The sequence below is a fragment of the Simochromis diagramma genome, unplaced genomic scaffold (assembly GCF_900408965.1).
Source record: "Simochromis diagramma unplaced genomic scaffold, fSimDia1.1 OVJJ01000274.1, whole genome shotgun sequence".
Lineage (NCBI taxonomy): Eukaryota > Metazoa > Chordata > Actinopteri > Cichliformes > Cichlidae > Simochromis > Simochromis diagramma.
The window spans coordinates 494,285-522,070 of NW_024387386.1; the positions used below are offsets into that span (position 1 = coordinate 494,285).

General features: G+C 40.2%; 1 protein-coding gene and 1 long non-coding RNA gene across 2 annotated transcripts; one reads left to right on the top strand and one right to left on the bottom strand.

Moving 5' to 3' along the window:
• The first annotated feature begins 295 nt into the window (after nucleotides 1-295).
• Nucleotides 296-27,786, top strand: LOC120720213. The gene is made up of 5 exons (XR_005692831.1): nucleotides 296-306; nucleotides 6,882-6,889; nucleotides 9,260-9,262; nucleotides 24,847-24,852; nucleotides 27,653-27,786. It is a non-coding gene; the product is annotated as an uncharacterized LOC120720213 (long non-coding RNA).
• On the bottom strand, nucleotides 19,864-22,926 carry LOC120720212 (alpha-2 adrenergic receptor-like). The gene is given in 2 exon segments (XM_040009848.1): nucleotides 19,864-21,915; nucleotides 21,917-22,926. Coding segments are annotated over 2 exon segments (1,302 nt in total). The 5' UTR covers nucleotides 22,514-22,926; the 3' UTR covers nucleotides 19,864-21,210.

The window sequence follows — 27,786 nt, forward strand, 5'->3', positions numbered from 1 at the left end:
TTCTATAAATTTTAAACCTATGACCCTGTATTCAACCATTAGCATGCACAGTTCTATATTTAGGTCTGTACTTACATCTGGATGTGGGTCATTTCTTATGTGCTGAGATAAGAAATGACCCACTGAGAGGCTATAAAGCCCCGCTGCCATCCAAGAGTCAATCAGTGGGAAGCTCCATAATGGTTCATTTACTAGAAGATGATGGGGGAGCCTCATCGCTCACAATGTTTGTCTGAGCCACCAAAGTAACATTATCATCTGTTACCTGAGACCGCTGTGCCTGTGTGTGGTAAATGTGATCCAGGTGTATTGCATGAGACAGGACAAACGCTCAGATAATCTTCTCAATCTCCTAATGGTGAACATGGTAACAGGGACTTTCAGGTGTCTTTTTTGGAAGTCAGTCTGCAAACTGCAGAGGATAGATTGTTGCTATGTAGCATTTACAGGGAATGAGCACTGCTGAGTTAAGATCTTTGCCTTTAATATATTATACAGGATGTAAATCACCAAGGTTCTTTTTTGTTATCACATTTTAAATCATTATTTCAGAAAGTAAATTGCTTTAGAGTTGGAGATTTTGGCGTCTCATGTCTGAATAATCCATCACTTGACATCTTGAACCGGTGAGAGTTACCCAGCTGCTCCGTGGCACAATAAAGTGAGCTCTCACTGAAATCACCAGGCAAAGGCAAATAGAGCAGTTTGAACGCCTTTTTTTCCCCAGCTGAATCACAAGTACCTGGGCTAAAAATTAAGACGAACATGAGCCTGTGGCAATTATGCACGGCCGTCTGGAGGAAAGGAGAGCGAATGTCTGACACCGAGGCTGTGTTTAGGCTGCTGTGCATGATGTGCAGCTTAATTCATTACAAGGAGACAGAGAGCTCCTTCGCGTGCACGCAGCCCGTCTTTTGTCTCCACAGCCTATCAAATCAAATTAGTCCTTCAGAAGAGCTCGGGCGGGGAATCTCTCCTGTCATGAGGTTCTCGTGCACAGAGAGGAAGAGAGAGACAGAGAGGGAGAAAAAATAAGTAAGTGCAAGAAGCCTTGTAGGAATAAAACACTTCCATCGTAATGCAAATTAGTGTTACTGGGTTTTCATATCAACAAGTTCTTTTTCTTTCTTTCTTTTTTTTAAATCAGTGTGCGGGTGGGATCGGCTGTGCTGGGCATTTCCTAAGACTCCAGTAAGACTCGGTCATTTGCATTACCTCCATCTGCCTTTTTTTCTCCAGCAGTCTGAGCACCACCATGCATAAGAAAATCTTTTTTTTACTCTCTAAAGCAGAACATCTTACTTAAGCAGACACAGACCAACACAAACTCTGCAGATTTTCTGGCCTTGATACATGAGCACTTGTCACTTTTCTGAAGTGGCACACAGTATGTGCTGTACTACTGAGTATCCACTCTGAAAACTACTGAAGTGACAGCTGATAAAACTGATTTTTGATGATTAGAATCTGCAGGTTATGAAAAAACGTCTTAACAAAAAGACTCAATAATGCACATTAATGTCCAGTTTTAGGATTTATGTTTCTAGTTTCTCCTGCCTTTCTTCCCCCTTCCTCTCTCCCTCATCAGTCTAGTTTGCAGTTACAGCATTGACTGTATCGCATGCCCAACTATGGTGTTCCCACGACCCTTCACTGTTTATGCTAGTACTTTAGGGTGACCTGGACTTACTGCAGTTGTTTTCTAAAAAGCAAATGTTGCACTCAGGTAAAAATTCTGCATAAGAATTATATTTGTAGAAGGAAAGAAAACAGGAAGCAACTAAATCACAGCATCTCCCGTTGTATAATGTGGGAATCCTTGATCTCTGTCACTCTTTGTGTTTTTGCTGGGCACAGCGGCGACTTTGGCGAGGAGCTCAGTGTGGAGCTGCTACTGCTGCTCCTTCATATTGAAAGGAGAGTTGAGATGCTTCAGGGCACCTCTGAGGTGGGCATGTCCTACCTGGAGGAGGCCCTGGAGCAGACCCAGGACATGCAGGAGAGATCACATGCCTTGGCTGGTTTGGGGATGCTGTAGTAGAGAGGGAGGTCTGAGGGTCTGTGCTTAGAGTGCTGCCCCCAACCTGGACACAGATAAGTGGCAGGATGGATGGAAGGATGCTTTAATGTTTTAATTCCTTGTTCTTTACTTTTTATTGCATAAGATATGACAAATTTGTCAAATATTCTCCTTAAGGGTCTGAAAGATTGAAAGAAGACCTGCACCTTTGTCATAATTCATCCCTGTGCATTATTTGCTTGTCTGTGCAGCTAAATTGGAAGCTTCTCACAATGCATCACAGCACCTTCCTACACTCTCTGGCTTCAGGGAACATATACAACAATGGATTTTCCCACCTTATCAGCTTCCCAGATGGTGCAGAGACTCGCCACCTGACTGTGCGCCGTCTCCTCGCTTTGCCCGGCTCTTTATTGAGGTACTCGCTCTGCCAGCTGCAGATGCGCACCCCCGCTTATCCCCGCCTCCCCAACCCTCCACCTGGCTCTGACAGAGCACGGAGGCCTCAGGTGGCCAGCGTACCTGTCGCAGACCTAAAAGTTAATCACAGGCTCACACTAAGTCTTCGCTTTCCACTCTGCCTGGAGCAGCATCGACTGTAATGTCTGTGTCTTTGTGTGTGTGTTGGTATGGAGGACAATTCATCCACGATTAAAGAGCAGAAAATGCCATTTTGATTAATGATGTAGGCAAACACCCTCCCTCGCTGCTTTAACATTACTGTATGTCATCTTGAGGGTTGGAAGAAGTTTTTCTGTTTTCAATTTGTACTCCGGGTACTGACATCTCTTATCACACTCAGTGACCTCTTTTTCTTTGTAGGAAACATTTGAGAACCTCGTTCCCTCGCTTAAAATTCAAATCCCGTATCTCGTGGCATTGTTGCACTTCTGAGTCTCCTCCTGTTAGCAGAGACATTGGTATGTGTGCGTTTCTTCTCTCGAGTAGTCTGTACAGTGTGATTGTGCACAAATGGCGAGTCTAGACAGAGATGACTTTGTTCTGTTTGCACGATATTAAGAGCCCGATGTTTACCTCTTCTATTGTTGTAGACTTCGTGAAACTCTTCCTGCCATTGAACATCATTTCAAGCTGTGCTCTGAATATGTTAATTTAATGCTTGTCATTAACATTTCCTTCATATTAGAGACCGAATATAATAATATAAAAGTGTCTTGATTTCTGCTGACTAAAGCATTTCGTAATTTTTCAATTATAATTATGCTGCATTTGCAATTTAAATCTGCAGAAAATCTGCAAAATCCTTATCAGCGATGGATCATTTTAATGCATAATAGTAGCATTTTGGCAGATTATCATTTTTTTTGCCATCCACTCAATCAGTCCATCCCTGCCGAGACCTTGACTTGTTCTTATCCATGCTGCTAAATTATTCACCACTGCCCTCCTATCCTGACACTGCCCGTGTGAGTGTAGGGATTATATTATGCATGAGGTAAAGAAATTGGTTTTCTTTGAGAAATGAAGGCAGTGTGGGAAAAAATGGCACCAGAATCAAGTGCTTCAAATTGCAGAGCACAAAAAAAACAAAAAAGTGTGGCAAATGAATTTTTGCCTCTAATCTGGACTCCATACCTTCCATCATCTATCTTTCTTTCTTTTTTTTTTTTGTTAAACTAACCCCATCCTCCTTATTTGACCTTAGCAGGAAGCACTCAGTGAGGAGTTCAGAGATAACATCCACATCTGATGCAGGTGCAGGAATAATAGCTGTTCTCCAGAGGCTATGAACAAAATGAAATCCCTGACAATAGACTTTTTTTTTTCTTTTACTGCTGCACTGAACAGGAACACAGCTCTTAAAGAGAGGCTGCCCTTTCCTAAGAACTAGGAGGACTTTGATTTAAGGAGGTTACGCAAAAAGACGACTAAATCACCTCACTAAGAAACTGAAAGGTTTAGAGAGCCGTGATGCTAAAGTCTGAGCCTAATTATCCAAATGAATCACCAAAAAGGAGTCGGCTGAGGCCTCTTGGCTCTTAATGTTGTCATGAGAAACTGTAGGAAATCATCAGCGGCACCCATTCTCTGTTTTAGCGTCGTCTTCACCTGAATCAGCTTGCAGACACCACAAATTGACATTCATTTTATTGACTCTGAAAAACAGCACAATTACCTGATAACATCAACGATAGCAGGAACAACATGCCGCCATCAGCAGCCGCATTGAAAGTCTAATGAAGACAATTCATTCCAGCTGAGAGGGTGTCATAAATCAGAGAACGGAGCTGTAAACGGAGTCAGACTGTCCTCACAGATCCTCCGAATAGTGAAAGAGACACACTGAACACGGTGATTCTCTTTGTATTATATAACTGATATTATGTTTCCCCAGAAGTAACTGTGTTATCGAAGCAGGAGCTGCTGAGCCACCGGATGCCGTTGAGTGTTCACCACCTCTGGGGTGGGTTTCCTTCATGCTCCGCTCTCAGCGTGTAACACAATAGCCGGTATTTTCTTTGCTGTTTATGGTCCCGTCAATTTTTATGTGAATTATTGCGATGTAATGGTTTACAGGAGCGGTAACTGGAGACGCCGTCAGAAAGGTTTTAAAGGAGGAAAATGTAATTTCACTCGCTATTCCAGGTAATATCAAGGCTGTTCATTCGTTGCTCCCGCTTTGTTCAGTGCCTGACCTGTACTTTATCATCAGCCGTGCCAGAAAGACTCCCAAGGTCTTGATTTAACTTTGACTAAAACCACTCTCACCTCAGGGCAGGACCAAGCTATTCATGATCCGTCGTACACATACATGCACTCAGCAGGGTAATTACTAGGAGAGCGTGTGTGATTTAAACATTTTTTGTCTCTCACATCTGTTTGTTGAAGTAGCACCCCATTTGTGTATCTATTTTTGTGTGTAAACTTTCGCATTTGGTGCAAAATTAAGTATCCCAGCGTGAAAAAGTATTTAATGTAAATGATTTCTTTCGAAGATGCCTCTTCTATACTGCAGCGGGCCATCACCTTTGACTGTAACTGTGTTATATATCCAAAATAAAAGGAATCGTCAGTGTGGTTCAGACACATGAAGTTACTCAAGCAAGCCTTAACATTGTCTTAAGCTTTATAAATGCAAAGGAAGGACACACCAGCATTATTACAAGGTTTTCTTACTGCCACAACTTTGTGTGCTCATTGGCTCAAAATTGAGATTGAACAGTAATCAATTAAATTAGTTAATTAGTTTTTATTTATTCAGGATGTTGGCAGTGTTGTTTCTCCATACTATGTACAGTTTCTTCCCTGTTTTCTTTTTTCTCTGTGCACCATAGGAGATTTGAAATGAAAAAATCCAGGTGCAGTAACAGACATTTCTTATAAATGCAAGTCCTTTTGGAGGCGAGGCTCGCCACTCTGCTGCAACTATAACTTCAATACAATACAATACAATACAAATGTATTTATATAGCACATTTAAAACCGAAGATACACCAAAGTGCTTCACAAGAAGGTTAAAACATAACAGATATAAGACCATAACAGAGCACAAATAAGCTAACACATGAGAAACGCTGGTTAAACAAAAAATACAGATAAAATAAGAAATAAAACATCAGAGCATAATTTAGAAGATAAAATTACTGAGTATTCATAAGTATAAAGGGGGGGTATTTATACAGTGGTACATCAATAGAAGATAAATAACATAGGGATAAAATATAGGGAATGTGCACTAACTAACCGAAAACGCTCGGTCAAACAGGTACGTTTTTAACTGTGATTTAAATGAATGGATGGAATCAGAGGCGTCAATAGCAGCAGGAAGATTGTTTCAGATACTAGGGGCTGCAAAAGTACGGTCACCTCTGGTCTTTAGAGGGGTCAAGGCTGCACTAAGAGTAATTGTCCTGATGATCTTAGGGCTCTCCTGGGGATATGCGGACTAAGGAGTTCAATGAGGTAGCACGGTGCAGTATTATTTATGATTTTAAAGGTAAGCAACAGAATTTTAAACTCAATGCAGTATTTGACAGGGAGCCAATGCAGGTCAGCAAGGACTGGGGTAATAGAGGCAAACCTTCCAGTTCCAGTCAAAAGGCGTGCCACAGCATTCTGGACAAGCTGCAATCTATTCAGAAGGGCGGAGTGGAGACCAAAGTAAAGGGAATTACTGTAGTTTAATCTAGAGGTCACAAAAGCATGGATAAGTTTCTATGCAGTGCTTGGCCTTGGAGATTTGACGCAGTTGGTAGAAACTAGATTTAACTACCTGGGTTACTTGTTTGTCAAACTTCAACTTAAGTGGTCACCAGAACACGAATAATACACGTGTAGAATCACCAATCAAACCTGATCTTAAACAAATAAATAAAATTAAGGTTTCACACACAAGTAGCATTTCTATGTATGTTCTATGCTCTGTTTTCACTGCTCTGGGATCAGTTATGTAGTATGGAAACATTGCAAGTAAACACCATCTGAAAAGATAAGTTTCCTCTTACTTCTGGGAAACAAGTGTGATGTAGAGGCATTAGAGTGATGTGCAAAGAGGTTTTTTTAATAACTCCTTTAGCATATTAGCATAGAAAGGTTTGATGGTGGCAATGGGAACTCCTGTCATGTCCACTTTAATGAAACCGGTAAATTAAACAGATACACACTCAGCCAGCATTTTCAGATTATCATCAGTGACAAATCACATCTTTGACTCAATGTGCAGCTGTGTTGCGAGAGACTAGCTATAAAAGCTTGAAAGCACAGCTGCTAAACAACTCAAACACCCTGTGATAAAAACTCCATCGCATTAAAATATTAAGTAAACCATTTCCCATTTCTTGAACGTGACCGTGTTGCTTCCAGCATCACTGTCGGCGAGCTTCTTTACAGATAAACAGAGCTTTGTAGGTCTTGATTAAGAGATTCATTTGTCTCACTCCGTCTGCTAAGTTTCAGCCTTTCAAGTAATTAAGGAGCCGTGGAGCACTGGATGGCCTCGGGGGTTTTCCCTCTTACTTTCATGCATCCATTTACAATGTAGCCAATGCCTTCCATATGTACGTTCATGCTTGATGACTTGTTACTTCCTTTATGGGAGTCCTCATGTAAATCGCAACTGATGTTGTAATTATCCTTTAAGGACTGGTCTAAAAGTAAAAGCAGCACTATAATTATTACCTGATATGGCTGCATCAAAGTTAACATCTCATTAGAGGAACACAGAGGGCGTGGTTTAGTTGTTTGTTTTTTTTTTCCAATCTTGCAATACATTTGCCACAAAAATATCAAGAGAAGTCACTTTTCAGGAGTTTTAGCCATTTTGATCAGCTCGGCTTTGACTGAATTTGTGTAAAAAAGGAGTTTTCGGACATCAAAAGGCTCCTGCAACGAACACAGATGTCACAAACTTGGAAGTTTGGCACGCCGTTGAGCGATTCATCTTAGTGAGCAGGTGCAGTGTGAATATGCAAGAAGATTGGATGGATGTGCCCAAACTTTTAAGACTGGGACCACAAATTTCTCGATAGATTTGCATTGAAGAGACGCAGCAGGGGACCCCTTGAATTCTTCGCTGACTGACAGCTCATCAGAAGTCCACAAATGGCATTCAAAAGCAAGAGAAAGTTGTCTTTCTTCTCAGAGATTCAGAAATACAATTATTATCTTTGCTGCCTTCTGCTGCAGCGTGGGAGAAATGAGGAAATGCTAAGCACAGAATTACAACAGATACGGGGTCTTTGGGGGAGAGCCTGGATTTCTTTTTATTATTCAATATTAAAATGTGAAAATATGCACACTGCAATATGCAGCCCAGTATGAAAGAGCTATAGTTATGTTAGCCCTAATAAATCTCAGGGGATATTCAAATTGCTGTAAACACAATATTAGTAAGTGCAATAAAAAGAATATTAAAATTATTAACATAATAAAATAGATGTATGAAACAGCTGAATACCAGTGTGAATAATGATATTATCCATCTTTGCTTGTGTTTTGCTCCCGTCTGGTTTCTTTCATGCAGATCCTTGTTTAATATGCAAAAACCTGCATTGAAGACTGAACATTAGTAACAATATAATCAATAACATAACGACAGTTTTCGCTCGAAAACATTAAAACTTGCGAGAGAATTTTTAATTTAATTTTTACAAAGCTCCATGCACTTTACTTTCAGTCTCCCACATCGTTTTTCTCTTATTATTTTTTAAAGTCCAAGGTTGGTTCCAAACATATTAAAGTGTTAAACAGAAATCAAAAGCTTTGTGTTTCTTTCCCGACACACTTTAAAGTGTAATCAAGGAAAAAACTCCCTTTGATTTTGTAATGACTCCACTGACACCTGTGTTCATTCACGTTCATTGTTTTTCAGTAACTGATGCTTGAGAACTTCTTGTTTTCTTGTAGGTAAAACAAGGACCTTTCTGGGCCCCTTTATTCTTTTGCTTTTCTCTCTCTCACTTACTCTCTCTCTCGTTCTTTTTTAGTAGCACTACTAGATTTGAATGACCAGCTTGACAAATGGTTCACTTATTTACTTGCTCAGCAGCTTTCAGCCTTGTCACCCCGGCTTTTATACTGTAAATGGGCATTTGCTCAGCCACAAAAATGATGTTTGAATTTTAAAGAACTTCAAGGACTTTGCAAGTTTATGTTGTTGTTTTTTCAGCTGCTTCACTTGCATTCTCATCTCTCTGGGCCTCATGTTTCAAATTACAGTGAAAAGCTATAAAATACTAAATCTCTTGAACTGGATCAACTTCATATATTGTTTGGTAAATATACTGATTCTTATATATCGCTTTTCTACTCTCCCGGAGTACTCAAAGCGCTCTATACAACACGCCACATACCTGAACCATGCATCGGAGAGCAACTTGAGGTTAGTATCTTGCCCAAGGATACTTGACAAGCAGACTAGAGAAGACTGAACCACCAACCTTTCAATCAGTAGGTGACCTGCTCTACCTCCTGAGCTACAGCCGTCCCTTCTTCATGTCATAAAATAAGAAGAAAACAGGCCCTAACCTGGCAATGACACTTGTCATCAGTCAGTTGTCCAATCACGAGCCTCTCAGTATGAGGGACTAAGTAGAAAAAAGGCTGTAATTCCTAAAGAGTTAATGAAAAGTTTTTGTGAAGCCCCTTGAATCACAGCCACAGGAGCCTTTCCGTCCATGGTGGTGTACAAAGGTAAAAATCACCTAAAAAATGTCTTAATCCAATAAATCATGGACCTAACTGTACATATGTTAAACCAGACAGCAGTTTCAGTTAAAGTCTGTTTTGAATCGTTAAAGAGCGAACCTGTGAAGATTGAACGGCCGTGTTTGGGAGATAAATATTCATGAAAAGCAGTCAAATAACAGCTGATGGTGGTTGGGTCATTTTCTTCCATTAGCGCTGCTGTAGTGTTTATACTGCTGTTGGAATATTAAGGATTTTTTTTGAAGAAAAACAAAATGCAAGTGCGGTTAAACTAGTTTGAAAAGGATTATTTCTGACTAAAGCCTTCAACCCAGAAAACCCACGGATATACTTCAATGCTCAGCTGATTTCCCAGATGAGCCAGCCTTTAATATACTGTCTGATATTCATTTTGGGGGGGAAGCAGATGTTTCAGCAGCGATAATTCTTAATGGAAGATGAACACTCGCCCTGTGTGGTTTTGGAAGAGGTATGTGGCACTCAATTAACTTAAATTCCCAGACCAGGCCCCTGGGCTGACTCCCCCCTTAGTGCAGAAAGCAGTGGATGTGGAGCGATATCAATAATTCTTCTGTGCTCCTATTTCCAACCTCCTCTGTCTTCTACAGTCATTTGTAATTTGCTTGCCCGTTGTGAGAAAATTAAATGCAAAGGCTTGAGTCAACAAATTTTCTCAGATAAAAAAAAAAGAAAAGACATGTTGGAAATGATCCTGTGCACAAAAGTCAGCAGCTGACTCAGACTAATGAGATGAGTTTGAGTCAGCTCGTCTCATTAGTTTGAGATGAGTTGCTTTAATATTCATTAAGTTTCAGGGAAATTTGATTAGACTGAAATCTGACAAACAAGTTATCGTGCTTTCTGCTGCTTGTCAGAAAGAAGCTTCGTTGTTTATTGGATTGGAGGCATAAGGCAGGAAACCATCGCTACAGCGGTGGATCTGCAGGTGCTGAAACAAATCCAGCGATCAAACTGCAAACATCGCGTGCCGCAGTTAAATTAATGACTAAGTCAGCCGAGAAAGGATAAGACTCCATCCTCTGTGCGGGTGACAGGTTGCACACAACTTTCCACCACTAATACAGGATTGCTTATGGTGGGATTACAGAAATACGGCTGTCATGAGTCCACTTCCACCAGCACAACCGCTTTATGATAGGGATATTCATGTACTGCAGTGTTTATCACAACGTTTCCCCCCAACATCAACATCAAGCTCTAAATGCTTCCTATTTTAGTATGAAACACATACTTGAAGCCCAAATACATTTTTACAGCTTACATTTTTACACCATGGATTTCGTGGATATACATTTATACCATAACAAAGTTCTGCAGCATTATCCCAGTTTTAAAGTTTGAGTATCTGTGTCACCCTGTTCAAAATAATCTGTTTTCTTCTGTTGATGCTTGAAGTTATTTTGAATTTCAAGACTCTGATAACTGAACATAGTATACATTTTTATTAAAGGTGGGGAATGATTGTGATTTACAATGAATGGATCATTGGGATGTTAAAAAAATCATGTATTTTGTCTGCATCTTTTCAGCAATAAAGCTGCTCACAACATCTCTTCATCTATTTGTCTTTTTTATTATATTTTTGCCTTTATTTTGGGAGAGCCATTATAAGCAAGAGGACAGAAGCTGTAATATCCTCTGATTTTTATGGGCAACTACAGAAAAAAGAAAAGAAAACAAGAACATACCAACTAACATCAATTACATATATAACAGTGAAAGAGATGACTTTACATTTCTTAATAATACTCGGCTTTAAGAGGCCAAGTGGACACGGACAGAAAACGACATGGAAGTGAGTGAGAGAAATGAATGAATAAATATTAATGATTAATAGTACATACGATGAAAGGAAAAGGGCAAACATGTAACACAAAGGGATAAAAATTGATTGTAAAATAAGTAAATAATCAAAATCTTGCGTACTTGTCCCAGTGTTGACTCCATGGTTACGGCCTTGCTTATCGCCATGGCTTTTAAAGTCATTTTGTTGCTGCTTTTGTTATTTTCCTTACAATTGAATCTTTTTTTCAGTTTTTCTTTTCCTTTTTTTCTTTAATAAAGTTTGGTTTTATTTCTGTATAGACATGGCTGATGAATTGCAGCACTTTGTGCTTGTAACCTGGCTACAAGCTTGCACAGTTATAGTGTCTGACTGACCTTTTAGGTCCATGTAGAAATGTGACTCATTTTCTGTTCTTTCCCACTTGTACCAAAGCAACTCTGTGACCTTGGGAGAAAAATCCAAGCATAGCCTCTCTAACTAATGAACACTGTGTTAAAGGTCTTAACAGGTTAGTTTTTATTCTTAAATCACAACACAGAAGTCCTGACATGTATAGATAAACAGAGACTCTTTCCAACTCGAGCCAAAACAGGGAGAAGAAACACGAGAAGCTCCAGAAATACCAAGGGCTCAGAGAAGAGCTGGAGAAGATGTGGAGGATGAAGGTAACAGTGGTCCCAGTGGTAATCGGAGCACTAGGTGCGGTGACTCCCAAACTAGTCCAGTGGCTCCAGCAAATCCCAGGAACACAATCGGAGATCTCTGTCCAAAAGAGCACAGTCCTAGGAACAGCTAAGATACTGCGCAGGACCCTCAAGCTCCCAGGCCTCTGATAGAGCTTGAAGGATAGACTGCCTGCAGGGGCGAGCGGGGAAGAAGTTTTATTCATCCTGATGCAACTGAAAGGCAAAATAAATCAATAGTTTAATCAATTATTAAGCCATATAGTAACGAGGACTTAATAGATAGTGGCCAGGTTTAATAGTTAGAATTTAACTGTTTTGCTCATTCAAACTGTTATATTTTTTAAATTTTTAGGTTTTTTGTGATATTTTGTTTATGCTTTTGGGGTGGGAGCAGATGCAGTCTCTAGGGGTTGGGATTTTGGGTTTATGGTGGTTTTTCTGTTGGAATAAACAATTAAAATCTCTCTTAAAATGAGTTAATGAATTTGCATTTGCATTTTATTGTAAATGGTAATTAGACTCAAACCTGAGAGTGGCTAGAACCTGGAGGACATCAGATTTATTTTATTTTCATTAAAAATCCAGAAACACAAATTCCCCCAAGGTGCCAGTTTTACTTTATAAGCTACAAGGATATCTAACAAACGTTTTATGGTCTGGACGGGATTATTTTGTTTTGATGTTTTCTGTCTTCTCCCTCTCTCGGTCTCTGTTTTTGTCTCCTTTCGCTCTTGCTCTCAGATATGGGCCAGCTCTTCCTCACAGTTGGCTTTTCTCTTTCTCTCCCACACCTGCTGTTCACTGGCTAAACAGCTCATGATGTTTAAGGATCAGCTGATGCTGCTACTGTCCGGCAGGTTATTGTCTCAATCATAGTGGTAAATAGGCTTTGTGACTTACTAAATTCTTGTGTGGTTCATCAAGCTTTCATTTGTTCTCTGGTTGTGTGAAACTTTCAAATATACTGACCCGGATTAACCAGAGGAGCTTAAAAAGCATAACAACTTTAACTTCTCTGAACCAAACAATCATTAGCCACTGCAACTATAAAACCAAAGACTTACCTGCAGCTCACCTGCCTCTCCACCGAATCCTTCGTTTCCTCACTGGAAACAACAACTACTGCCTCAGAGTCATATTACAAACTTTGCAGGATCTTACCTGTCTCATCTTGGCTGCTGTTAACACCTGCTCGCCTCTTCGACAGAAACTCCAGCCATGCTTCAGTAGTGAAAACTCCCTCCTGAGCCACTTCCCAGTTCTCTGATTGCTCAGTCCTCCTTCTCAATAATCATTGTCAAACTCTGATCAGTTCTCTGAGTCTAGTCTTTGGGCACTGATTGCAGTTAAGCATGGCACACATTTCAACATTGAATAACTATTGGCTGATTGCTCTGACACTTGGACTGCTAGCCTTGGTTGAAAAGTAGTTCCAAAATTAAAGTAAATTAAAAATTTATATAATTTTTAAAACTGAATAAAAGTGCATAAAACATCAGAGGCGTAAGTTCAGGGTCAGCAGGTATTCTTCTCAAACGTTGCCTGGATGTACTTTTTAGACTTTCTAGCAGCAGAAACCTGGGGTCAAAGAATTATTTAATATTATTCTATATTAACAAAACCACATAACACAAATGTGAGTCAAACAACTTTAGGCCAGTACTCATCCTGCTGATCTAACTGAGCACACACTGAACTGTTCCAATCAAAGTTGAGATCAGGAGCAAGCCGCACTGATTCTAATGATCCAGAGAAATACAACATCCATCTAATCCATCTCATCAGATGCAATTTACATTTAGATGAATGTAAATGTAAGCAGGCTTTGGTAATATTAACCAATCTTCTATTCTTTATGACTTGAACTACATCTTTGTCTTCAGGAATAAAGGTCCTGAATGCCTTTTTGGTGATTGGTACAGTTTTGAATGGGATATTTCCTGGGGGAAATTCCCAGATCGGCGTAGTTGGGATTTCCCTTGTAATCTTGAAGCTTCAGAGTTCTCAGTCACCACCACCACCATCGTGTGTGGGTGTGTGTCATCGCTGTTTCTCTCTCGCTGCCACACTTTGTAAGAGACAGTCTGACTGGCCGACATTGAAATATTGTCAACAACACCTTTAAGCGTCCAGTGGGGTAGTTTTTGAGTTTTTGCAGACATACCAGGCTAGGTTTGACCTGGGAGATAAAGTTACTGCCATGTTCATCAAGCGATATGCGTTTTTCATTGTCTTGTTTTTACTGCCCTCAGTGGGCCAAAACTTCAGCCAGAGAAGGTATAAGATCTGGAATAAGTGCTAAATATTGAAACTTTTATAAGTTTCACTGTAAAAAGTTCGCAATCCAGATCTGCTTTCAAAAACAATAAGTGAACACGCTGGTTATCCAAAGACTATAGCTGAACTGCTCCATTTGTATTTACTGATGTATTCCAAAACTGGTTTTATAGCACATATGATAGAAAACCAGTATAGATCCTGCCGAGTCGTGCCATTGGCTCTTAATTTGTATTCATTTTGTTACTGCTGTAGAGCTAAACTCCTAGCGCCTAACCCTAACCTTATCCATGCTCCCTAAGCTATAACTCATGTCATATCAATCAGCAGAGAGAAGGGCAATACATTTACAGGATGGCATTGCTTTCTATGTGGAGTTTGTGAACCTAGTTTTACAGTTCACAGCACAACACCCATAATCATGCAAATAATTTTTCCTTTTGAATTAAACCTGTTTTGCCACTCTGTTATAACTACTGCCACAGCTATAACTGCTTTGTTACTAAACTCACAGATGCAAAAGAGTCAGTGTCAGCCATGTTGTTTGTTTTCACTCCCTTCCCTGAGGCTGGACGAGCTTACAGGCGTAAACAAAAAGCCAAAAGTAACTTAAGGTGTGTTTAAAGCACCTGCCTCAGGGGCCCTGTTGTTCCAAACGAACAGGAGTCATCAACACAGTAAATGTAGAGAAAACTGGAAATGAAGTGTTCATAAGGTAAGGAAAAAACAGGGTTTTTGGTTCCAGTTGTCAGAATATTAAAAGCACTGGCTCTAAGGATGAACTTAGCTGTAATTATTTAAAGTGCAATACACAGCTGAGGTATTAGATTCTTGGAGAGGTTTGTCATTTAAAGCCTCAAACAGTAATTTCCACTGAACAGAAAATCAGTCGAGTCTGTTTCCAGCTGAGTCATTTACATATGAGAGCTGTTTGACAGGACAGCTTTCTGCGCAGGCAGCGAATTGTGAGCTCAGCTGTGAGGGAGTTAGTGAACCGTCTGAGGTGTTCTCCATCATTATATATGACAGCTGCAATGTGATGCATTATTGGCCATAATGAAACAGGCTAATTCATCACACTGAAATGTGGATTTAAGTTCCGAACGTTCTGCTGCTGGTAAGCAAACCCCACCGTCTTACATCAAATAATAATCTAACGTCAAACACTGTATTATGCAGCATCTTATAAATCTCACGGAGGAGTCAGTGCGTGGTAAACACTAAATAGCGACGGTGTAAAGACTTATTAGAAGATCGTGAGACGTGTCTTCAGTTTCTGCAGCTGCCGAGAGATTCTTAAGTGAACTGAGCATTTATGCATTTGCTGTTCAGAGAGTCAGAAAGTAGGAAACTTTTTTTCAAAGGTAAACATAAATTTTGATGAAACAGGTTTCCTTTTTTCTTTTTTCCTTTTTTCTTTTTCAGTCACCAAAAAGGGGTTTTGGGAAAGGTGTGCTCTTGCAATCTCGTGATAGCCTGCCCATGTTTTCTCACTGCTGGGGTCTGATGTCTGGCAGAAAATTGAAGCCGGTCAGGTGTGGCGACATCATATCCACAAGACTCTGAGGCCTTTCATCTTCCACAAAATTTGCCAGGTTTAAAGATGACACGAGAAACCCTGTCTGCTTTATCTTAAGTCTCTTTCTCAGCAAATGTACCCATAAATCAGCCGAAAACCACTCGATATGCTAATCGCCCAGAGTAGATATCTTCATGTGTTTAAAATGTATTTTCATGGCTGTAGTCTTTTCACATCTTGCATTATGCGGTATTTGTTAAAGCGCTAACAAATACGTGTCCACATTCTTGGGTTTATGGATTTTTGTGTGAGCTGTCAGCTGTAAAATTTAAATTTAATGTCTTTGTAGTTTCCACACAACACTGGATGCTGACATCTGACTGAGTAAAGATGCTGTAACACTCAAAACTCTCGCTCAGAAGCTCGATTACAAGACGGAGAATATTAACAAGGAAAAAAGGAGAAACGGAGTTCACAAAAAAAAATATGTACATTGATCTGAAATAAATATTTATCTGTACGTCACGTGTTTGGCATCTATCTTTTTCATCTTACTTAAGTCTGGAGCTGTCTTTTTTTAATTCACTTTTCACTTTTATGGAGCCATAAAACGGAAATTTGAACAAAATCTGATACAAACTAAGTACCGCAAAACTGTCCGCTACAGCCAAGAGAGACGAGACATCTGCCGATCCTAACATCCACCAGATGAACTCGTTCTCATATCTACCACAGATGCAGTACTGTGCATATAAAGCAGTGCCGGGATCCTTTATATTTTAAAGTTTAAAATATGCATGTCTTGGCAAACGGAAATACATAATCGAATAATAATAAAGACAAATGTCATTATTTCACCACATAGAATCTTTGCATTATTCTCTACAGAGTGAGTATCCCCTTTAGAAAGGAGCTTTTTCAGAACCTCACAGTTTTGACAGTGCGTCTGTGGAGGTGTAGTTACTGAGTGGAAACAATGGGAAGCAGATTTATTGAAAGCAAAAATATATCAGCAGGCTTGGGTATGCATCTAAAAAGACTTTTTAAAAAATGAGTCACAGGACTCATTTGGTTTTCTTCACTGTGGACCAATATGAAGGTTGTTTCATGGCAAACTCTGAGAAACTCTGACAAAAGTACCTCATAACTCTGTATTTCCCGTCACTTCTTGTAAGCGTTTTAGTGTCTTTTAGCTCCTTGTTTTGATTTTATGACCCACAGCTTTACTGTCTGCTTCTTTCCCACCATGAACGCCAGCCTTACTGTTTCCCTTTTAATACTATGATAAAAATGACTGTAAACTACCTACAAAACACCAAGCAGACAATGTCTATTGACTATCTGGTGAGCATAATGGAACGACCTTCAGCTAAAGGCTGAGATGTTTCCCTCAGGAGGATGAATATTGGACTTACATTCATTATGTGGCCAGAATATAAACTCCAATTGATTGCTAATGTTGATGTTTGTCTGCTGGTTGTTATTTTTGGTTGTAAATGGGACCGGCTATTAAAGACATGTGAGCACTGTTCAATCTGACAGGTTCATTGTAGAATCGGTTCAGTTGCTTTGTGTTCTGCTGATTATTTTTCTCTCAATGTAACCATAAAATGTATTTAAAATGCAGTTTAACATGTTTGAGATACCTAAACCCTCATACAAATTACAAACCACAGAAGAAACAAATTACATTTTCCTTTCACGAATCAGTTTCTTTTTAACTGTTGACTTCTAAAGCAACAATAAATCACTAAAATCAATCACACACCCCATTAAGCCACTTTGCTCTTGACTCTTGAGGACACATTTTATTTATCTTAGGTAGGAAAGCAGTGTATTTACCAAACCTATAAAACACAGACAGAACAACACCAATGGAGTTCTTTATGAGGAAACCCACTAACTACGTTTTATAAAAAAAAAAGATTAGCATGGTGCCATTGCAGGTCCTCACAGAGGTTTGCTCCTTTGTCCATTCTTGTCTTTCGACTAAACATATTATGATTATGTAAATGATATGCATATCATATCCCACAAAAGCTGAATACTCTACCGTTTGTGTCCCAACCCTAGATAATGGGTGATACATAATGTTCCATTTATTATTTACATAAAACTTTCCTTTTCTATGTAACAAATTCAAATATTTCTTCATAATTCATATAAAGAAACTTGCTTTGGCTTCCCCATCCCACTTAAATACAGTTTGGAGGAAGGTAAAAGATTCCTGGTAATTGCAAACAGTCCAGTCAATGATCATGTCAGCTGGACATCAACAGATTAAATATGGCTTGTTCGTTAATTTCTTGCATCACTTCACACAGCTATTGGTGAAGTTCACAGCTATGCTTCTCAGTTTATTGCACTACTTATTCATAAACCTGATATTTTAGATCAGCTTTTTATATATTTGTTCGCTCACTTTCTTAAGATTTGGTAGAAATGTCAAGAAAAAGTTCTGTAAACCCACTCCCAGCCTTTTTCAAAAGTAATAAAAAGGGTGTCTTTGCTACAAGAGCAGTTTAGTCAGATATTGCCTATACTCCTGCTATGGTGGCATTAATGCAAAAAAGACTTCCTTTTTTTGCTTGGCACCAGTACGTCCATCTGGTGATATATTTGACTGTTGTCTTTCATCAACCACTCTGCACCTCCTTGCGTATCCTCTGTATTGAAACAATTATACAGGCTGGGAAACTGCTTTCTTGTTGTGTTTTTTCGGACATAAATCTCTCGTGACTGCAAACAGCAGATGGGCTCGTAACCCTTTACAAATGGCTTTTGGCTGTGCACACTCAGCCATGGCACAAAAGCAGCAGGAAAACAGGACTTTGGTGTGTGGAGAATTCAGTTTCACCTCAGTCTTGCCCACAGGGTCTTTGGGGAGTATTAGATTATGACACTGCCAGAACCAACATCAAACCTATTGTGCAGAAAGGTCACCAACACGCTGAAATGAACATGGCCTCAGTCCATCAGAGGGACTGAACACTTTTTATGACACCCACCCGTTGCCATGTTCAGGGATTTCAAGCTGCTGAACGATATGTGGATTTGCAGAAGTTTGATTGAACACGTTGGGGCTAAATCTCTGGGTAAATAATGATAATGAGCAGTTTTGGAGTCACCAATTTGTTCTGGATCGTGCAACTGTTCCACCTAATTAGGACTCTGTTTACACGAATGCTGTACAACACAGTCAAACAAAACCCTGGATCTCGCTGGCTTTGCATAAATGGGGATTTTCTTTGTCGGATGGAAAGTAAACTTCTCGGATGGATCAACTTTTGCTGAATTTGAATCTGATCAAAGGATGCATTTATAGATAGAAAGACTATCATGATTTACTATTGTGATGTTGTCAGTAAGTTTAATCCAAAAGTGGTCATCTGATTAGAATATAAATATTTATATATATTAAAAAAAACGCAATAACATTTATCATTTCGTGATAGCTTCTTAACTGTTTCTCCCCATGTTTTTGACCATTAATGAGACTCCGTGTTGCAAAATCACAACACCAGGTGACTTCGTCATCTTTTATTTTTGCACAACATCAGACAGCTTAAGCAGAGGAAAATATGCACTTTGCAAGATGTCACTCCAAAATCAGCAGCAAATAAACAGAGGTAGTTTCTTGGAAAATAAATGCAGAATGGATGCATTGAATCTGAAATGCTCAGTCGTTTAGGGCTGCTGTGAAAATAATTACCCTTTTGCATTGAACCATTTTTTAATGTCAAACCCAGTCATCTGTAATCTGCCGTGATTTATCCTGCTGTTGTCCTTTAATATATCTCAGTGTGACTTGTGAATTATCATGATGACAACCAAACCCAGGATAGCGCCAAATCACAACAACAGTTGGCTCACAGCGCTTTGTATTGTGAGGTAAAGACCCTACAGTGACACAAAAAGAGTTCAGTTTAGAGTCTGTTTTCAGCAGCGATGTTCAAAAACTGTCAAAGAAAACACGGCTAACAGCATCAAGGAAGCTGAACAAACAAACAAACCAAATAGTTGAATTTAAGCTAATGGCGTCCAACCTGCTTGCCTTTCTCAAAAAGGTCAAAGATTCAAACATGTTTGTACATAAATATCACTTCAGACTTTTCCACGGTAGCCCTCATTGCCTTAAAACAGTAAATATGTCCTTTAAAAAGGCAGATAAGAAAGGAGAATCGTTTTGGTTTCACTTCAAAAGAAACATATAAGCAGAAGGGCGATGTTTGCAGGGCAATGAAACAAGGTTGGAAACCACAGGTGCATGAGTATATGAGGATTCTTAACCTGGGCCAGGTGGGCAGCCTCCAAAAGGCTTCATCATTTCAGGGAGCCAGAAAGTTTCAGGCACAGTGGGGATGAACTGTTTTGTGCTACTGTTTTCTTTTCTTTTTCTTTTTCTTTTTCTTTACAGATTAAGTGCAGCACTGACCACACAGGCATTAACACTAACAGTTTTGTTTTTTAAATAACATTTTAAAGAATAGTTTGACATTTTGAGAAATATTCTTTGACTTGTTGCTGGCTTGGATGAGAAGATCAGTATCACTTTAATTTCTCTGCAGTAGTTACATTGTATCAGCTTACAGCTGGTTAGCTTAGCTTAGCTAAGCTTAGCTACACTTGCTATATCTAAATCAAACACATATATCTTTTTAATGATGGGGGGCAGTTTTATGGCAATACTAACTTTCTCTATTTTCCACTTGTTATGTGCATTGAAGACCAGCAAATAGAAAGCCTTCTTTTTTACTAACTAACAAAACTTATATAATGTGCTACTTTCAGTGAGAATTTGTTACATTTCTGTGTCAAGGTAGTGCTTATGAACAAACATGCTACATATTTACAGACATCTTTTCTTCTTATCTTCTCTTATGTTGTCCATTAAAAAGAGCATTAACTTTTCTCTTTCCTCACTGCTAACCAGTTTCTGAAGATATCTGCCTGACCCTGGTTCTGCCAGAGGTTTCCTCCTGTGAAAAGGGAGTTTTTCCTTTCCACTGTCATCAAATTTTCATTGTTGGGGTTTTCTTTCTAATATTCTGGGATCCTTACTCTACAGTATAAAGCTCCTTGAGGTGACTGTTGAGATTTGGTGCTATATAAATAAATTTGAATTGAACCGACTGTTGGAAAGTCCATTGAGCATATTTCTCAAAATGCCACACTAAGACTCTGTCTTGTCAAGGATCTGATTTTATGACATTTTGTGCTTGTAGGTTGCATATTTTTATATTTTCAGTAATGTGTAAAATAATATTAATAGGTTAAATCTAATTACCCAAGACAAAATCTGTGATGAAGAATGATCTTAGTGTTCAAAAAATAGAAAAGTTTAATGGAATGGAAAAAACGGAGCTGAACTGGGGGTTTGTCCTGGCACATAAATCACCCGCGTGTGCATCTTTTGTGGATGTACAGGGGGCTTTATCAATATCGGTCCTTTAATACAGAATTACAGCACAGTTCATAGAGAATAAGAGAAATGTGGTGCACATTAATCAAACTGGGAAAGCCTGTGAGAAGTCTGTAATGAAAACATCTATGCTGAAGCTTGAGGGGACTCCTTGAAGGGTGCACGCTGTCATGACTGGAAAAGCAGGACAATGAGACATAAGTGAGGCATAACAAACACAACAGATTTCCTTTTTTTTCCTGTGTTTTTTATAAATTCAATTTGATAATTCATGTAAGATTGTCACAGTGATGCAGCAGCTCTGCTTCACAGCTAAAAGGACTTTTTCCAGGACTTGCAGAGAATCTTGTGGAAGGCATGTCTGAAGTCCCGGTTGAAGATGGTGTAAATGGCAGGGTTGAGGGAGCTGTTGCAATAGCCAATCCAGAAGAAGAATTTAAAGAGGGGGTCGGGAATCTTACAGGGTTCCCTGCACACACCATACAGGCTGTAGCTAAAGAAAAAGGGAAACCAGCAAACAACAAACACTCCCATGACAACAGCCAGGACAAATGTGAATCTCTTCTCCCTGGCTTGGGAGATCTTCTTCCTGGCTAGGGAGCTCTTACGGCGTTTCCTCCTGGAGGTGAACAGATCCATGGACTTGTTACTGACCCTGGAGATGCGAGTGGATTGCTTGGAGAGCGAGCTTTTCTTGTTGCTGATCCTCTTTGCTCTCTGGGACTCCTGCAGCTGGGGCTTGTGACCTTTGCCCTCTGACGAGGAGCTCTCCTCCATGTCAGGCTCCTCAGTCTGTTGCCCGACGGTGACGGTGCGTTGGCTGGGCGTAGGCGGGCACTGACAGTGACCGTTCTCCCTCTCGCCGTGGAAAGGGGAGGTGGCTTTGCTCAGTCCATTCTCAGTTTGTGTAACGCCATCTGTCCTGGGTTTTTTTCCCGACATGCTTCTGGTTCTGGTTTTGGCCACCTGGTATATTCTGATATAGACCAGGATCATGATTAAGCAGGGAGCGAAGAAAGGACGCGATGCTGGAGGAGAGGATGTACCAAGTGTCATCATTCAGCTCGCACTGAGGCTGAGAGCTGATCTCACTGTTGCTGTCGATAGATATGAGCGGCGGAGAGGAGATAAACGCAGATATAAGCCACACGATCAGGATAATGCACTTGACGCGTTTAGGAGTCCGCTTCAAGTTGTACTCTACAGCCTGCGTAACGGACCAGTATCGGTCCAGGCTTATTGCGCACAGATGCACAATAGATGAAGTACAAAACAAAACATCCAGAGCCAGATAAATACCGCACCAAACTTTTCCAAAATACCAGTAACCCATGAGTTCATTTGCCAAAGAAAACGGCATCACGAGAGTGGCGACCAGGATGTCCGCTGTGGCCAGAGACACCAGGAAAAGGTTTTGGGGGGCTTTCAGTGCCCGGCTCGTTAACACAGCGATAACCACAAGAATATTTCCAACAACGGTAAAAAGAATGAGAAAACTTACGAGAGCGGCGATGCTAGCTATCGCTGCTAAAGAATATCCACTGTCCAGCGTCCAGGAGGAATTTAAATGGATCACCGTGAACGCATCCATTCCGCTGGCGTTGAACGAATCCATTGTTACATATATTTGCGTGTGTGTGTATATCCTGGTTGGATTTTGTCCGTTCTTTTCAGATCTCCAATGCTCCTGTCATTAGAGTCCATCAGAAACGCGCTCCTCCGTGGTTAATTTACAAATCTGACAACATGGATACGGGCGCACGCAAAAAATAAAATCAAATCCCAGTTAACGAAGTCTCTGGAGGCTCTTACAGCCTGTTGATCGGGTGTGTCTCAAGACAACTTGCTTGAATTGGAAAGACACCCCTGGTATAGTTTTGTCACGGCTCCTGTTCGTCAGGAGTTGAATGACATCCAGCCGCAGCTCCCCTTCCTTCAGCATGGTGCGCTCTCGCTCTTAATGATGCCCCAAGTGTTGTTCTCATAAAACTCACCCACTGCCGCCCCGCCCCCGGCACACATTATTTTCATATTGTGGGAATGTGATAAGGCTTTGTCCAGATGATCTCAAACCGATGCAAAAATATTAATGTTAATAGTATTAATAACATCTGAAAATGTATAAGTCGATAAGAGAGCGAGAGAGAACTCTGTATATTGACGTGCTGGTTGAGTTTTAAGTGTCTATAAAACCTGAAAGACTTCCTCTTCTCTTTAACAAACCTCAACTCACTGGAGGTCAGTATTGCTGCACTCATCACCATCAACTATTTCCCCGCTGCAGAGTCCTAAAGGTTGTTTATGGCCGTTAAGGGAAGAGACAGTCAGCCAGGCCGTTTGAGATGAAATGAAAAAAAGAAAAAGAAAGTGTGATCAAGAGTCGGACAGGATTTAATTTGTGGAGCGCCGTGTGTGTGTGTGTGTGTGTGTGTGTGTGTGTGTGTGTGTGTGTGTGTGTGTGTGTGTGTGTGTGTGTGGCAGCAGTTTTGAGGAGATCACGGAGGCGGAGTGTGAGAGTTGGGATTTTGGAGCTGAGCTCATTGCTGAGAGGCAGGCTGCTAGGTCTACTGCGTTTCACCTCATCGTACACACACCTCCACGCTACATCCGTCCCCCCCCACCACCCCCTCACACACACACACACCTGCATGCACTGGTGTGCGTTATACTTGAACATCTGGCAGTACCACTGGGGGATGCACAGCACGTATGTTAACAAGGTTAAAAAAATATAAAAGATGCCTGGAGCTATGCCAGTGTTAACATTTCTGAGCCCCATGGGATCTTTTTTTTAAAAATACGAATAACACATCTTGGCTATGAAGAAGCTTTAAAAAATTCAAAATGCCAGCTACTTCTACCAAATATAAGAAAACATGAGCGCAAGAGACGGAATTTCACCGCTTTAATTCTGTTCCGTGGGGCAGCAGTGTTAGACTCACGTGATTTCCTCAGCAGATTGCAACGGAATTATATTTTCAACCTCAGTTAGCGCATTTGTATGCACAAAAAATCCTGCAATCCTTCCCACATACATAGGGGGGGGGGAAACGCAAAATAAAACATTGCCGCAGCCGAGTGTTACATCCACCAGCTTGCACGCACGTATACACTAAAGAATACATCTGAATAGGTTTAAGATGAAGAGATGCCTGAGTTGATAATCATGACACCCACTGATCTCGATCAAAAGCATTCATCACTCAATTATACTTTACTTTATATTCAAGACCAGAAAGATGTGACTGAGTCTGTGGACTAATAATATGCCAACTGTTGAAAATCTAGTAGAAACATAACCTTTAGCCAAAGCATCTGAAGTAAAATGAAAAGGCGATGAAAATAAGTTTGAAGTAAAACCACTTTACAAATGTAATAATATGACCAGTGTCTTTAATATCTACATCAATAACTCAGCAGCATCCCACTGATACACAGTCATCCTCCTTAGAAGTACTTCATGCACTAAGTCCAAGTGTCTCATCACACCAGCTGACTTAAAATAAGCATTTAAATGAATTTGTGTTTTATGCATTTCTGGTTATTTTTAATTAAATGTTTGAACAATCAAAGTATACTGAATGGACAAGGAAAAAAAACAATACATTTGTCTTCTAGCTTCTCTGTGTTGTTTCTTTTTCTTGTTTTTGTGAAAATCAAGGGGCAAAAAGGGGATGATAACATGTCTACTCATCTATTCTATGTCTATCTATCTTTAAACCCTCCTGTGTCTTTCTTCTCAGTTAAAAGTTTTGAGTTTCTTTTCCAAGTGAGCCCTGAAATACTTAATATGTCATTTTATGATGGTTTCAGTTTCATTTACTTCCCAATGATAGTAATAAAAATAATATATTTAGGGTATAGCATCCATTTGGTTGGTAAAGATGTAATCATGCAGCTTTAGTACATTAAAAAATGGCCTTGGCAGTGTTTTAGTGGTGGTTCCAGAAGGAGGTGAGACCATGACTCATCATCTTACCTCATTCTAAAAGTTCGCCCAGGGAGTCAAACCAGTGAGCAGCACACCTCTAGTTCAAAGCTCCACTTCACCAAATCCAGTTTCCCAAATGAGCACCAAGAAATTATAATTCGTGTCTTTACAGGAGAGGAAGGACAGTAGTAGCAAGTTTGCAGCACTTTCACGCTGTCTCCCAGTATTGCCTTGAATCTGCATGAATATTTCAGCAGTTAACCTGCCTTGCACTCCCTGTTTCTCAATTATTGACTGGAAGCTCTTATCAATGTGATAAGAGCTCCCAGTCCTCGCAGATGAGTGGGCACACATCTTATCAATGTGTGCCTACACTTTGTTGTGAAATACCAGACAAAAAACAAAGAAAAAACTGCATTGTATTTAAAAAATTCACACCTTTACCCAAAGTTGCATTATTTGTTGTTGTATCAAAAAATGTGCTGCAGCGTTAGCTCTCGGGTAGCAAGGACCTGCCGGGTTTATATGTGTGGAGTGTCCAGGGGGAGAGATGTGCTGACAGCAAAGATGATTCCTGTTTGTTTAAGGAACTCGGTGATGGTGGGGAGTAATGCCTCTCATTCAGCCATAATTACTAGGAATTCCTACTGGGAGTAGGAATGGTTTTCCTTTAAAGGGGCATATTATGCTTTTCCTTTTTTTCTGTCATGCAGTATATGCTGTATATTTTTTAGTGGATACTCATATTAAACATCAAACAAGTTTCAAAAAGCTGCAGACTGCTCTACACACTTAGTTTCACAGGTCTTTTTTTTTCTTTTGGTTCCATGTGATGTCAGTGAGTGGACAGTGTTAATTTGGTCATCTCAGACCTGCTGTTCAGACCTTTTTTCAGCCAATCAGGAGAAAGTTTAAGTTTAATCTGAGCTAAAACAGCTTGTCTCACGGAGTGGGTGAACAGAGGAGGATCAGTACAGAATAAACAAGGTTAATTCCGAACTGTGAATGCAAAAGCAATTTTATACTAGCCATTCTCTTCCACTTATCCATATCAGGGTCACAGGGGGGCTATCCCCCTATCCCTATCCCAACTTGCCAGCCAGACAGAGGGCGAACACAAAGAGACAGACAACTATTCACACTCAAATTTACACCTATGAGCAATTTAGCAATCACCAGTTAACCTAACCCTCACTAACTCCATGTCTTGGGACTGTGGGAGGAAGCTGGAGTACCCGGAGAGAACCCACACAAACATGGGGAGAACACATCCACACAGAAAGACCCTAGCCAGATGTTGAGATGAACCCAGGATCTTCTTGCTGTGAGGCAACAGCGCTAATGGTCCCACCACGCTGCCCTCTAGTAGAGTCAAAGAATAAAATCGTGGAGTTGCAAATGAGCACAATAGACCCCCTTTAAGAGATTTGAACAATGAAGTTCTTAAATGATATTTTGCAAGAGACAGCAGTTAAAGGGGCTGAGAGTCTGACGTGTCCTAATGACAACTTTTCAGCCACAACCCAGAGAGATGAGCTTATTCCAGCACTTGTAGAGCTGTCAGACTGTGATGTCTTTTTGCAAACACAAACACAGCATCTGTAAGTGCAGTATTTTATAACTGAATAAATGACGCAGAGAAACATAAAAAGAAACAAGGTTACAAAATCCCAAATTTATGTCTCATGAACTTAATGGGAAGCAATCGCATCAAGTGCATAAAATCCACTGCACCTTGTAGTCACTTAGAAAGCCTTTTTTCTTAATTTTACATGGTGTAACATATTAAACAGTTGCCCTTGCTTTTAAAGAGTCAACCTTGTTCATATGAAAATTACTTGTGTAGCTCTTTACTGGTTAAACAGTGTCTTAAGGTGCATCAAAAAGAGAAAAAAAAACCCTTTGTCTGTTCTACTTCTGTTTGCCTTTTGTTTTCTTTCTGAGTCTCAATGCTTTTATGACTAATGGTTATCTGTCTCTGTGAAACTGTTGACACTGTAGAGTTAGTCAGGAGAAATATGTCAGTGCTTAATCTTTGCCTCCAGTTGTGTTGCAAACTGTCAGTGCCGCTTCATCACAAACATCCAATTATACTGACGTTTACCTTTTATAAAACTGGGACACACATTTAGGACTCATTCAGCGTGATGGATTTCCTCGACGAGTCCCTCTGTTTGGTGAGGTAGTGATAGTGTTAGGTAATTGCCTCTTAGGTGTTTTCTGATTTACCTCTGTGGAAGCCTCGAGCACAGCCTGGCTGACTGTTGTCTAGTTTAGAGTACAGTGGGGGAAATAATTATCTGATTCCTTGCTGAATTTGTATGTTTGCTCAACTGCAAAGAAATGAACAGTCCTTGGTGACATCGGTGTGATCATTGGGAAATGGAACAAATATAAATTGATCATCAGTGCTAGATTTTGCCTCATGGGATGAGGATGATCAGGAGAAAGGTGGTGGATCATCTAGAACTACACAGGAGGAGCTTGTTAATGATCTGAAGGCAGTTTGGACCACATTCACCAAAATCTTATCTCATAATGTGCAGGACAACTTCACTACATTGAGGCCCAATGGATGGAGCTGTGTACTGTAAAATCTTGGAAGAGAACCTCCTTCCGTCAGCCAGAACACTGAAGATGTGTCATGGGTGGGTCTATCAGCATGACGACAACCAAAAACATACCACCAAGGCAATAAAGGAGCGGCTAAAGAAGAAGGCACATTATCTTCATGTAGTGGCCTAGACAGACTCAGACTTATACAAAGTCTGTGGAGGGAGCTGATGGTTCAAGCTGCCACGGGGCAGGTAAGAAAGGATTTAGCTTGGAAAGACAAGCGTCTGGATTTCTTTAGGTTTCTTCAAGATGTTTCACCTCTCATCTGAGAAGCTTCTTCAGTTCTAAGAGCAACTGGTGAAGAGTCACAGATTAAGCCCTATGGGAGTGTCCCCAGGAGG